Source organism: Pseudorasbora parva, chromosome 5 (genome assembly GCF_024679245.1).
Source record: "Pseudorasbora parva isolate DD20220531a chromosome 5, ASM2467924v1, whole genome shotgun sequence".
In the NCBI taxonomy this organism is placed as follows: Eukaryota; Metazoa; Chordata; class Actinopteri; order Cypriniformes; family Gobionidae; genus Pseudorasbora; species Pseudorasbora parva.
Genome location: NC_090176.1, coordinates 20,583,000 through 20,596,405, shown reverse-complemented (window position 1 = coordinate 20,596,405; position 13,406 = coordinate 20,583,000). Strand labels below are relative to the sequence as shown.

Genomic DNA, 13,406 nt, shown 5'->3' with positions numbered 1-13,406 from the left:
GTTACAACCAGTACCGCCACTCCCACCAAAACACGAGCAAAACACGCTCCCCAAAACAACACGTTATGACAACAACATTTCAGACTGACAGATACAAAATAAACAGCTTTTTCGCCATTTGTTACTGTTTTGTACACGTTGTTATATTAATTATAATTCAAATTATGTTTTATTAGCCACAATTTAGTACTAATGAATGTTGAGAGGGGCACTTTTGATTATTTTTCAAAAAGGGCAGGGGCTCAAACCACCAAAGCCCTCCCCTCTGCAGTGGCCTGGTGTGTGTAACGTGTCCATGGTCCTGACTCCTGTCACAAAATGCGGCGAAATCTCCGACAGGGCTTTAATAGTCTAACGTTACAGTGAATGAGAGTATGAGCCGAAACGAACACACAGGCCATAGTGTGACATCCGTTAACCATAGTGTAAACATAGATGACGTCACAGGTTTTTCTATAAAAGAACGAATGTAGCCTTCGTTTGTATGTAGGCCCAGGCAATTTATTCATTCATTCATTCATTCGACTTTATTGTCCACCTTAGTGGAAATTTGTCATCGACTTCTCCGAACAGAAATACATCAATGACACCACATTTGAAAACTCGCCCCTGGGACCCTGAATCTACGGCCAGATGGAAGCAATTCAAACTCTGAGTGTAGTGGGTGTAGGTGGTCTGTTGATATCTGTCGGGCCTTCCACCGCCTTGTCAAATACATCCCCAAGCTGCTTCTGTGACTTGCCAATCACCTTTCCTGCCGTATTAACAATTTTAGAAAGCTTGTTTTTATCTTTCACATTCAGGTTACCATACCAAGCTGTTATGTTAAACTGTAAAATACTTTCTACAAGGCCCCTATATGCCATCTCAAGAATATGCTGACTGACCTTAAAACTCCTCCGTTTTCTAATTAAAAACAATCGCTGATTAGCTCTCTTAAAAATACTCTCTGAGTTAACATTAAAACTTAAAGTGCGATCAATGATTGTACCCAGGTACTTAAAATTGTCAACTACTTCCACAGGCTGGCTATTAAGTACAACAGGGTTGATGTTACTGGCCCCTCTTAGTTTATAATATATTATAACCTTATTTATTATACCCTCTTATATATTTATAATACTTACCAAAATATAATTCATATTATTTTATTACTTTTGTATCAGTTATTTGAAGAGTAAAAAAAGAAATTGGTCGGTCTTAAAACACATTTACAACCGGCAAGTCGGTCGGACTTAATTTTTTTTTTTTTTAAGTCAGCCCTAAATTGACAGGGTCAGTCGGGTTACGCCAAACAAGAATATTTTTAAGGATGGCCTGACTGCAGCCTCTGCTTTTCTACTATACAGAATAATTGGAATTTTCTTTGTGCAACATTAAAGAAATTTGCTTTAAGAGAATTATTCATTCATTGGGTTAGAGCACAGTACATCATCCAAGGCTTAAATTGTCACTAACAACACCATTCATTTCAGTTGCAACGAGGGAAAAGGCAATGATGTCCACTCTCTCCACTCCCATGTGCATTATTCATAGAATCCTTAAGAAGACAAAATAATAATATCACTGGCTTTTTAACAAATAAAATCACTCATAAAATCTCACTTTGTGCAGATGATATTTTACTGTACCTACAAAAAACCTGCAGAAATGTCCCACATAGAAGTTATCAATATCATTAAAGGATTACTTCAGAGCTGGGAAGATGAATCTGTATTTAAAAAGGGTCAATAATGTAGTAGAAATGAGAAACAATTTTTGAATTTGGTGCTTTCTAGACTGAGAAAAGTTTTTTTTGTCTCATGGGGATGAAAGACTACAATTCCCAGAATGCTTCGCTGCCCTACGAGGCCACTCCCAAAGCCACCGCTGCTAGATTACTGTGACTGGATCACTTTCCCACCGCGTTCATCTTCATGAAATCAATTCAGTTAGAGAACATCAGACACTATAATTAAAAACTCAACATGTCTGTTCAGTATAATCTGATTTAGCCGCTGAGGAAGTGTCACAGCACAAACGCAGCAGGAGTCAGATCACATTTACAGTGATAAATGAACTGAATGAGCTCTCGTGATAAGAGCTGAGGAAAACGCCTGGCGCCTGTTCAGTTCATGCCTTTGGAAGCTTAACTTTTAATAGGAATTCATTTGAAAAGTTAACACACTTTCATTGCTCAAGCATAGCTCTGAACATGAATGCCTGCATCTGCGACCTGAGCTGTGAGTGCAATCTCCCATCCCCCGCAAATTAACGATATTTACGTTATCGAAGTAATTTTTCCAGAAATAAAATGCATAAATCTCTCGGCTCAGGGGGATACGAGAGGGGGAGCACAATCATTTGATTATACTCCAGGGTTTCTACTGATAGAAAGCCATATGCTAATTGCTGAAACTTGTAACCCTTTAATGATTGTTCTAAAAATATCCGATATCCAATAAACCGGTCAAAATCTACTCGTCACAGGCAAATACTTAAATCTATAGAAGATCGACGGTTGGATGAATTTTCTGTTATCTTTTATAGGAACAGGCAGAATGGAAAAAGATTTCATTATCCGACTTGCCATACATTACTGATGCAATTAAGGTAATAGTCCATAACTCATAATCCAATAACACCACACCCCTTCTCTTTTATTAATATATCTATTAATAAATCTCTGCTTATGGCCACGTTAATGTTTTTTTTTTATTTTTTTTTTATTTTTGAATTTTCATTTTGCCTTTTATAATATTATTATTATTATTATTATTATTATGAATACTTTTATTTGTATCATTTAATATTTTCTGCGCTTATTTCTATTGAATTGTATTATTGGCACACCCCTGTGGAGACACAAACTAGTGATCTAGTGATATAGCACCCAGCGGAACAAACCAGTTCAGCCAAATAGAAACAGACCATTAAGCTTTGACTTCTATCATCGGGAAATCAGTTTTCAATGGCAATGTATATGTGCGGGTTTGTGTATAAACCATCAGGAAAGAAGTAAGAAGGTGAGAAGAAGTACACACAACACGTGACAATGTTTACTTTAGTAAAACCACACTACGAAAGAATAGTGTAAAACAGTATTATGTGTGACATTAGGACAGAATATGTGGATGGGATTACATGTAGCATAAACCTATACCCCTTTTCCACCAGAATGAACCGAGTGCTAGTTCAGAGCCCGTGCTAGTGTCAGTTCTAAGTTGGTTCGACTTGAGAGCCTTTATGAACCGGTTTGGCTTTCCACATGTAAGAGAGCCACCGCAGAGCTAGGTCTTACGTCACTGTATACGTCTCATCTTTCTCGCTAGCGTTTTAGCAATGCTAGCAAGGCAGCGGGAAATACAAACACACCAGGCTTGTTCGAGATGCAACGGCGCTGCGCAGACCGATCCGTGTATGATATCAAAATACCGCGTGAGCGATTCAAAAGCATTAGGAGTCGTTGGCGCTCGCTCTACTTTGATGTCATACGCAATCAGTCTGCACAGCGCGCGCCGATGCATCTTGAACAAGCCTTCCCTCAGTGGCTCATGGCTTTATGATCCTACATCAGCATTAAAACACCGCAAATCCAACGCATTCGTGCAGCTCTCCATGATTTGTATAGACGGAGATTACAATCCAGCAGCTGTTAGCTTGATTAGCTGCTATTGAAAAAATGGCGCTCATAGGTTTGTGTTCATCTTGTTGATCACGGTAACGCCGCCCCCAGCCGGTGACGCAAGCGGTTCTTACTTCTAGCCCAGCAATGTTTTGGTGTTACTTAAGAACCACTTTTCCTGGCTCGGAGCTGGTGCTTTGGCTGTGGAAACACAAAGAACCAATTTCAAACTAGGCTCTGGCTCCGATTTAGCACCAGCACTGCCTTGGTGGAAAAGGGGTACTATTGAGCTCGTCAAAATCTACATTGAGAAATTTTAGTGCACAAGGTATTGGTTTCAGTACAATATGTTAAAACAAAAGATTAATCTCTCACACAATAATATGTTATTTTATTTTAAATGATAAAGGCATTTCAATTAAGATCTACATCATTAAATGCAAAAAGTCTTTCTGTGCTTAATGGGTACATGTTTGAACCCTTGAAGCACACCCCTGTTCCCATTAAGCTTAACATGTTTTTTTGTTTGTTTGTTTGTTTGTTTGTTTGTTTTTTATTCTTGTTTATTTTAAACAGCATTTTCAAATAATCATTTTACAAATATTAACTTGAAGTGACAACCATCAGTTAATATTTAAAGTCTGCTTATGAAGTATTTACATAGATGTTCAGTGTGGATGAGCTTCAAGTGAGTATACACTAAGATTTATTGGAACGTCAAACCTTTTTTATATATTAATATACAAATATTAATAAACAAAATTTAAAAGGACGGTTTTGCTAAATAAATAATCTAGGTCATGTATTAAGTTCATACATATTTTAATATGGACAGCTTTTATTGAAAATATCTATGAAATTATACATTTTCTTATTTATTTCACTCTGAAGCTGTGATTTTTTTTTTTCTTTTATAGTAGTGCACCCTTTAAGCTCACCTCACAATAATATGAAGTCTTTAAATATTACAGCAGTCTAAAACCACAGAACATCAATAAACTGTAATTTAATATAATGGATTTAAAAGTACAAGCCAGTAATACCTGTGAAGTTATACATTCACACCCTCTTATACAGCTAGTAAGCTAACAATGTTCTGTAGCATCTGTGCTATGTTGCTAAAAGGGCTTATTTCTGCTATTGTTTGCTCATTTTGTAAATATAAGCAACTGCTTTAGATGCGCAAACTTGGTACAAGTCATGCTCAGCCAGATTTGCCTTGACCTCGAGCATCTTCAGTTGTGGAGCTGCGTGCAAAGTTACAAAATTGGACATGCACACCCCCAAGAAAAATGGGCTCTCAACGTGCACGACTGCCCATACTCTGTGACCAGAGTTTGGGTTTTACAGCTCAGAAGTTATTGAGAGTTGCTAGACGATACTCGCGGGAGACTAGATTTGCTGCCGCTAGGTCTAGATTTCTAGGCTAACAATTCTGCACACCAAAGCAAGAAAGAAAAAACACAGAAGAAATCTTTTCAGAATTCATAGTGTATAGAATGTGTACAGTTCAACAGCAAATAACTTATTTACATTTTAGACAAGTCACATGGAGATGCCAAAAAAAACACCTTGACCTGACTGCATACCTAGTATACAGGTCGAGATCCATTCAAAACTAAACACACAGCAACATCAAATAATTAAACCGAACAGGCTGTTTGGGGGCAATATGGGGGTGCTCAATATTTTAAAAACGTGTCGCGGCGCTGAGCTGAGCATCCAGTGTGTGACCCCTTAAAATTAGAACACGTTCAATGAGTGTACACACACCGGCGACAGCATTCAGCGCCTGTCCGCGGCCACTCAGGAAGTTGTTTAAAATCCTGCCGCACCACAGAGTGCTTTTTCAAGGTTTTATATTAATTTATATTAATTATATTGTTGAGTCTGAACACCGGAAACACAGACTATCGTAGCAAGCCTAATACACGTCAGTTTGTTGATGGACATACACTTGCTAATAGCTGATAGAACTACAGTTGAAACATCTGATACCGTACCTCAAACGGATAGCTAACGTCCTCAAGTCGTTCTTGCGATGGAGGTTCGGGTTGACTTCCCATGTTTCATCATCGGACTCGCTCTCGGACTGATATGCTAAAATCGACGTCATTTTTACGGTCTTTACAGAGTGTAATCGTTAAGCTTTAGGAGCTGAAGTTCTGTTATGGCAATGGCCATTAGTTTCCGAAGCGCGTGCAGTACGTGTTTGAACAATCATGACAGACTGGGCCATCTGGCCAATCAGAGCATTAATTGAGCCATTTGAGAATCATTGATAAATATGGGGATGTGCAATACATATTATGAGAACATGTTTTTTGAGCTTTGATGCATGTAAACCTGTTGTAGGAGACATCCAAAACTAAATCAGGAGCCTAATAGAGGCACTTTAATATTGATGTTGTGGTAAGCTTATCAGCACTTGCCCTACAGAGGTGTCACAATACAAAGTTGACCATTTCAAGTTGCAGGTCCAAAATAGGTTAACAACACTCTCTCACTCTCAGACAAACACAACAGCACATATTAACTACCACACGTTTTAGAAATAATTATAGGGCTTGAATAAATTAGTTCTATGTACTATAAAAAATAGGAATGAGATGCAAATATGCCACATTTTGAGCACTGTAAAACAGATGCAGACATAATCAATACATGCAAAACCTTTTGCACAGTCCAGGGGCATGTAATGAGACAAAATAGTAACAGCTGCTAGTGTTATTTACCAACACCAATATGAGAGCCAAATGATAACAGGGACTGAGGTGAAACTCAGTAAAACATTAACAAAGTATTCAGCAAGCACTGCAGCCTGGGAGTGAAAGAAACTGAGCTGCACTTACTCATAGAATCCTCAGAATATCAGAACACCATTATTATAACCCCAAATTTAATCAAATATTTCCCCATTTTAAGATTTGTAGGCCAACCAAATAACTTGTAGCATCTCGTCATCTCCTGAGAGACAACCAGAACCAAGAAACAAACAGGATTAGGTCAAACTAAAACTATAACAAATTGCTTGAAATTAAATAAACAATAACTGAAATAAACTATTAACTTATTTTATTCTATATAAACATTTATTATCTCCATTTTTACTTGCTCGATGTACTAAAACTAAATTAGAAATAAAAAAATAAACAAATGAAAAATAAAACTATTTGGAATACAATTACAATACACACAGCAAAATTACTAAAACTTTAATTAAAATAAAAATGTAAAAATGTTTAAAAAATCTTAAAAACCACACAAGTTTCTCATTGATACTAAAAAAAACACTGGACTGCACTCAAATATGAAATAATTTAAAGAACAACTATTGTCATCATTTTTAAAGGCATTTATATTTTTCAGTGACTGCGGGAACCTTGAAAAGTACTAACAGTTACTATGTTGTTGTTGGTGGGGTTTTTTGGTAATACCACAAGTCTTAGGGCATGTAGGCTACCTTAGGAATACTACGATATTCATGTGCCATGGTATTTTATGTAGTGCCATTAAAATGCAATGCTTCAGTTGGGCCATTAGATACCATGGGCTGAACTATGGTACTCCGTGGTACTGCGTGGGGATAGATACATCGCCATAACTTTCCACTTTTCAAGATTTTATTAAATTACATTACTTTTCGATGAGATATTGCCAAGTTTTCCCATTATCGAAGAAACAGCAGATAAGACAGCCACTCGGTATGTTTCATCTCATGTCAGTAATTGTAATATAGCTACTCACAGGCGATGTAAGCAATGAGAGCGAGGGCGATCAGGATCTTCATCATTCTTCTGTTAATGACTGTGATGATCCAGCTCATCCGCATCATCCTCCAGCACACACGGCATCCCTCACCACCGCTGCATCTCACTATCATCTATCATACACTCATATACTTTACATGAGATTCAAGCCTGATGCTTAACGTTACAACAACAAAACAAAAAATACGGGGGACGCGCTTCAGAAGGCTATTTAGTTCCCGAACATACACGATAACTGAGTTATAACCAACTTGTGCGGTGAAAGACGAAAGTTTATGTATAAAGAGCAGCCGCACAAAGCTAAAAGGCTAACTTATTCTCAAAACAGTTTCCGCGTCAAAACAACATATTTAACGTTGAGTAGTCCAACGCGTGTATGTTCAACAGGCATCCAGGTGAATCCCGTGTATCGCTTAAAGAAAGTAAAACGGCATTTTGGTTGGCAGTTATTTCTATGAGCTCAGTTAGCAATGTAACGTTAGCGTCATGACTGTAGACCTGTAGCTACAGATGCTAACTATCTACTGTGATAGTATGCAATGTAACGAGTTTCTGTTTAAATTCTTTGTCTAGTCCAATGCTCACTTATTATCGGTAACCTAATGTCATTTATCAAGAGTCTAGCGACGTTTATTAATTAGCGATAGAGCGACAAGCGACTCCACATCAGACTGTTGGAGCAGGATAACATTAGCGATGCTTTCTGCCATCGATTAACTATCCTAACTACCCATAGCAAGCAATGAAAACTCTTGTTTTCTGCTCAAATAGATGTATCTATCTGACGAGCTCGTGTAAATATTTTGATATTTTATTTCTGTTATATGTGAATATAAAAAGCTGTAAGCTTTATCAGTACGCTTTCTTGTGCGTTGTCAGGGGGAAGTAATCAAGCACAAACGTGTTCACCCTGAGAACAGTGGCCCATTCATGAATAGCATGAGCGGAGCAATGATAAAAAAAGTTCAGTGATTTTCCACGTTGACTCATGTGCTTCACCCATGTGCTTCATTTGACTGTATTTTGGTCTTTGTACTGCCCTAAGAGAAAAACAGCACAATGTTTACCTTTTTTTGTCTAAAAATGTCTAAACATTCATACATTAAGAAACATTTACTAAACAAACAAACAAACAAAAATCTGACAATGGGGTAAGAAAAATAATCTTTGAAATAAGATTCTTTTGCTTACCCCATTGGCAGATTATTTTGCTTATTTTAAGCAAAAACTCTCTTAAATTTGAGTTACTTTTCCCCAAAACAAGACAATTACTTTTGCTTGTCAGGTAAATATATTTTTAAAATTAGTAAAGTATACTTCTGTCTTGTTTCTACAGTAGTCCTAAATATAAACTTATCTACAGAGTAGTCACTCTCTGCTCTCTCTGACAACTATATTTTAGTCCTGTGTTCCCCATAGCTCTTTGTGCTTCAAAGGGGAGGGGTGAGCATTGTGTGATTTTATTATTCAATAAGTAGTATTAGTAACTAAATTGTTTGGACTAGATGGAGGCAGATGATTTCCTGTGGGAACTTCTGAAGGGAACAGCCGAAAGAAAAAGAAGATATATAGGCGTCATTTCCGCTTTTCCGGGCATGAGTAGGAGGTAACGCAGCTCTGTTTATCATATTAGATACATTTAAGTGTGTTTAAAATGATGTTATGACGTTACTCTGTGCGTTCGCTCGGTGGCTATGTGACACTTGTTCACACTGCTAAGAGTAAAGTGCTTCTGCAGAATAAAACCAGAAAACCAGGGTAACGCATGTATTATGTCATCGACAGGCGACGCCCTCACACGTGCCGGCTACTGGTTAAAATCATTTTCTCACAATTTACAAATAGTTGGAAACATTGGGGATATTGTAAGAACTCAACTGAGCAACATATATAACACTGGCCTGGTGTTTTTTTGTGTGGATATTTTACTGCAAAATACTACATAGTGCACCTTTAAGAGATCATTTCTCAACAGAGTTGAAATATCCGGCCCCCTTGAACTTTGTGACCTTTTGCCACATTTCAGGCTTCAAACATAATGATATGAAACTGTAATTTTTTGTGAAGAATCAACAACAAGTGGGACACAATCATGAAGTGGAATGAAATTTATTGGATATTTCAAACTTTTTTAACAAATCAAAAACTGAAAAATCGGGCGTGCAAAATTATTCGGCCCCCTTAAGTTAATACTTTGTAGCTTCACCTTTTGCTGCGATTACAGCTGTAAGTCGCTTGAGGTATGTCTCTATCAGTTTTGCACATCGAGAGACTGACATTTTTGCCCATTCCTCCTTGCAGAACAGCTCGAGCTCAGTGAGGTTGGATGGAGAGCGTTTGTGAACAGCAGTTTTCAGTTCTTTCCACAGATTCTCGATTGGATTCAGGTCTGGACTTTGACTTGGCCATTCTAACACCTGGATATGTTTATTTTTGAACCATTCCATTGTAGATTTTGCTTTATGTTTTGGATCATTGTCTTGTTGGAAGACAAATCTCCGTCCCAGTCTCAGGTCTTTTGCAGACTCCATCAGGTTTTCTTCCAGAATGGTCCTGTATTTGGCTCCATCCATCTTCCCATCAATTTTAACCATCTTCCCTGTCCCTGCTGAAGAAAAGCAGGCCCAAACCATGATGCTGCCGCCACCATGTTTGACAGTGGGGATGGTGTGTGTTCAGGGTGATGAGCTGTGTTGCTTTTACGCCAAACATAACGTTTTGCATTGTTGCCAAAAAGTTCAATTTTGCTTTCATCTGACCAGAGCACCTTCTTCCACATGTTTGGTGTGTCTCCCAGGTGGCTTGCAAACTTTAAACAACACTTTTTTTCTTCTTGCCACTCTTCCATAAAGGCCGGGGCCCTCATTTATCAAGGGTGCGTACGCACAGTTCTGTGCGTAGTGAGTGCGTAAGAACAGTTTCACGCAAAGTGTGGGATTTACCAATTTGTACTTATACGTAGAAATGTGTGTAAATATAAGCACACCTCTGAGCATGCTTACACAGAGAAACAAGTGGTAGTACAGCGAGAGGGTTATTTCAGCAATTAACATATGGCTTTGTATCAGTAGAAACCTGGGAGTATATTCGAATGATCGTGCTAAATGGGGTTACCGGTATAATTTATGATGTGCCCTTTGACCTTCTGGGGGGTTATGGGGATTACGGGTATAATTTATGATGTGCCCTTTGACCTTCTGGGGGGTTATGGGGATTACGGGTATAATTTATGATGTGCCCTTTGACCTTCCGGGGTTCATGGGGATTACGGGTATAATTTATAATGTTTTAACAGATGGTTTTATCCTTCGAAGTGGGTATGATATATTTGTGACAGAAAGTATTATCCTTTGAAGAGGGTATAATATATATTTGTGACAGAAAGTATTATCCTTTGAAGAGGGTATGATATATATTTGTGACAGAAAGTTTTATCCTTTGAAGAGGGTATGATATATATTTGTGACAGAAAGTTTTATCCTTTGAAGAGGGTATGATATATATTTGTGACGGAAAGTTTTATCCTTTGAAGAGGGTATGATATATATTTGTGACAGAAAGTTTTATCCTTTGAAGAGGGTATGATATATATTTGTGACAGAAAGTTTTTTCTTTTGAACTTCGGAGTATCGGGACCCTCCTCCTCATCCTCATTATCACGCAGTACTGCGAAGAGTATCTCACAAGCATTCTCTTCTTTTCAAATAATATAAACGAAAATCTACCCCACAAAAGTTGAATGTTTATAAAATAGCTTAATAAAAAAAAACAATAATTAAAAAAAACCTGAACCAACCATTTTTGTTTTAAATAAAATGGAGTCACAAAAAAAAATTCCAAATTGCATCAAAAAAGTGTTTATAGAGTCGAAGTAAAAACACACTACTTATAAAGCAATACGATGTATGAAACGGTATTTTTTAGATATTATTTAGAAATATCATAATCATAATATTTAGAGAGTCTGCATCTAACTTTCTACATCTTTAAAAAAATAATTAAATAATAAATTAATTAATATAATTTATAAGCTGTTTTGCTCATGGGTCAAATTTTGATCAGGGGAATACCTGAAAAACACACACACACACACACACACACACACACACACACACACACACACACACACACACACACACACACACACACACACACACACACACACACACACACACACACACACACGGTAATTGGTTCTATAAAATTAACTTTTCTCTATTTTAAATGAATAATAACAAATGTTACAAAAATTATTTGAATAATAAGTTATAGTTTTAGCTAAATATAATAATAAATATAAAAAATAAATACATATAAAAAAAACTTTCATTTTTAGAGAGTTGAAGAAGATAAAAAGCAAATAGTTTAAGCCAAAACACCCTCCGATCCTCCCAGAGTACTCCACTGTGAAGCGAATGCTTCAGACCCTCTCTGGACGGGAGCGGTTAGAGCTGAGACTGCATCATGTCACAGCACATGTTAAGTTTGTCTGCCAATGCCTTTCTAAAGCCAATATTTAGTTTGTACTCATTTTATTTCAAAATATAATCTTTAAAGTTTAAATGAGATCTAAATCCAATCTTTAAAGTTTAAATAAAGTCATATGTTCTTTATCTTGCTATAAGACATCAGTATAACATCTAATGCCACATTGTAGGAATGATTTTCCTTAAATTCAACATTTTAGATGTCACAGGGTAAAAAAAAGCAAGTCATATAAATGCCTATGAACATTCACAGTACAAAAAAAAAAGTCAAGCAAGCAGCTTGTTTTTTAAAGAGCTTGCTTGAGCAGCTTGTTCTTCAACTTTAGGAGAGAGCTCAAGTGTATCAAGGTCCAGAAACAGTTTATTAAAAAAAAAAATAATAATATGAACAATGTCTGAGCTTGTTACAAACAGTATTAGACAGCTCGCAACTCTGATTCTTTAGGAGGTAAACAATAATCATCTTAAATGATTTCAAACATAGAAGCTGTAAAAATATTTAATACAATTAAGAAAATATTTCAGAGATCTACTATGCTTATCAGTTGTTTCAGTCTTTCTTTTATACGGTATTCCAATACGTTCAAGATGCTGCTGTTGTTGCAGAAGTAGAGGCTTTATACTATATTTAAAGATTGGACCATTAGCTCTTCATCTGTGACGTACTGTTTAAGCAATTTGTAAATAAGACCGGAAGAAACCATGATTTTTTGGTATTGGCTAAGCATGTATGAACAGAAAATGTATGCTTTTTAGAATTATTTTAAATGACTGGATTTTGTGTGAAACCAACATGGATTGTGTTAATGTGTGGTAAAAACAGAAGGTTGTTGCGCGAATTGTAATTAGAGTTTTGGAAAATGCGCCTACAGATTGTGTCCTACAGATAGTTGTGATACATCAGAAGTACCCGCATGTAAAAGTCCTACATGTCACCAGAGAGAAGAGTATAATTGTAACTCAGTCCAGTTATGATTTACAAAACAAAACAAAAACCAGAAATTAGATAGTCTTGAAATTTCTTTTTGTGCAGACTTTAAGTTAACTTTTAAGATAATGTTAAGATGATATTTTCAGTTAAAGACTTTTACTGACATCATCATATTAATTTGTCTCAAGTAAAATTAAAACACAATGCGCATATTTTATGTAACACAGCAATAATAATTTTAATGTTTTTCAAAAAATACAAACAATTTTAAACAATATTCTACAATTTAAGTGAATCATTATTAAGTCTGTAACATAGAGGGGATTGAAATTGGTTTCAATAAACAAAAAAACTAAAATAATGTCAAGTAACACAAAACAAGGAACATTACAATTACAATGTAATTGCACAAATACTGCATGGTTTTACTGAAATGTATTAATATTTTCAATACAAAGGACTTGTGTAATACGCCAATGCTGATTGATTGATCATTCAGTATCACTCAACATATAACTCAGCTTAAAGAACATGTCTATTAGCGCAAAGGTGGTGTGCAACATAGACATGTCACTCCACAAGAGGACGAACTCTTTGTACAGCATTCGAAAGGG

At 36.5% G+C, this 13,406-nt stretch overlaps 1 protein-coding gene across 1 annotated transcript in view; it reads right to left on the bottom strand.

The window, feature by feature from the left end:
* uxs1 (UDP-glucuronate decarboxylase 1) overlaps window positions 1–8,081 on the bottom strand; it is a 97,499-nt gene extending 89,418 nt beyond the window's left edge. Inside the window, exon 1 of the mRNA XM_067443444.1 lies at window positions 7,352–8,081. Within this exon, the coding sequence (XP_067299545.1) occupies window positions 7,352–7,487 (136 nt within the window). The 5' untranslated portion in view covers window positions 7,488–8,081. The remainder of the gene's footprint in view (window positions 1–7,351) is intronic.
* Window positions 8,082–13,406: the final 5,325 nt, after the last annotated feature.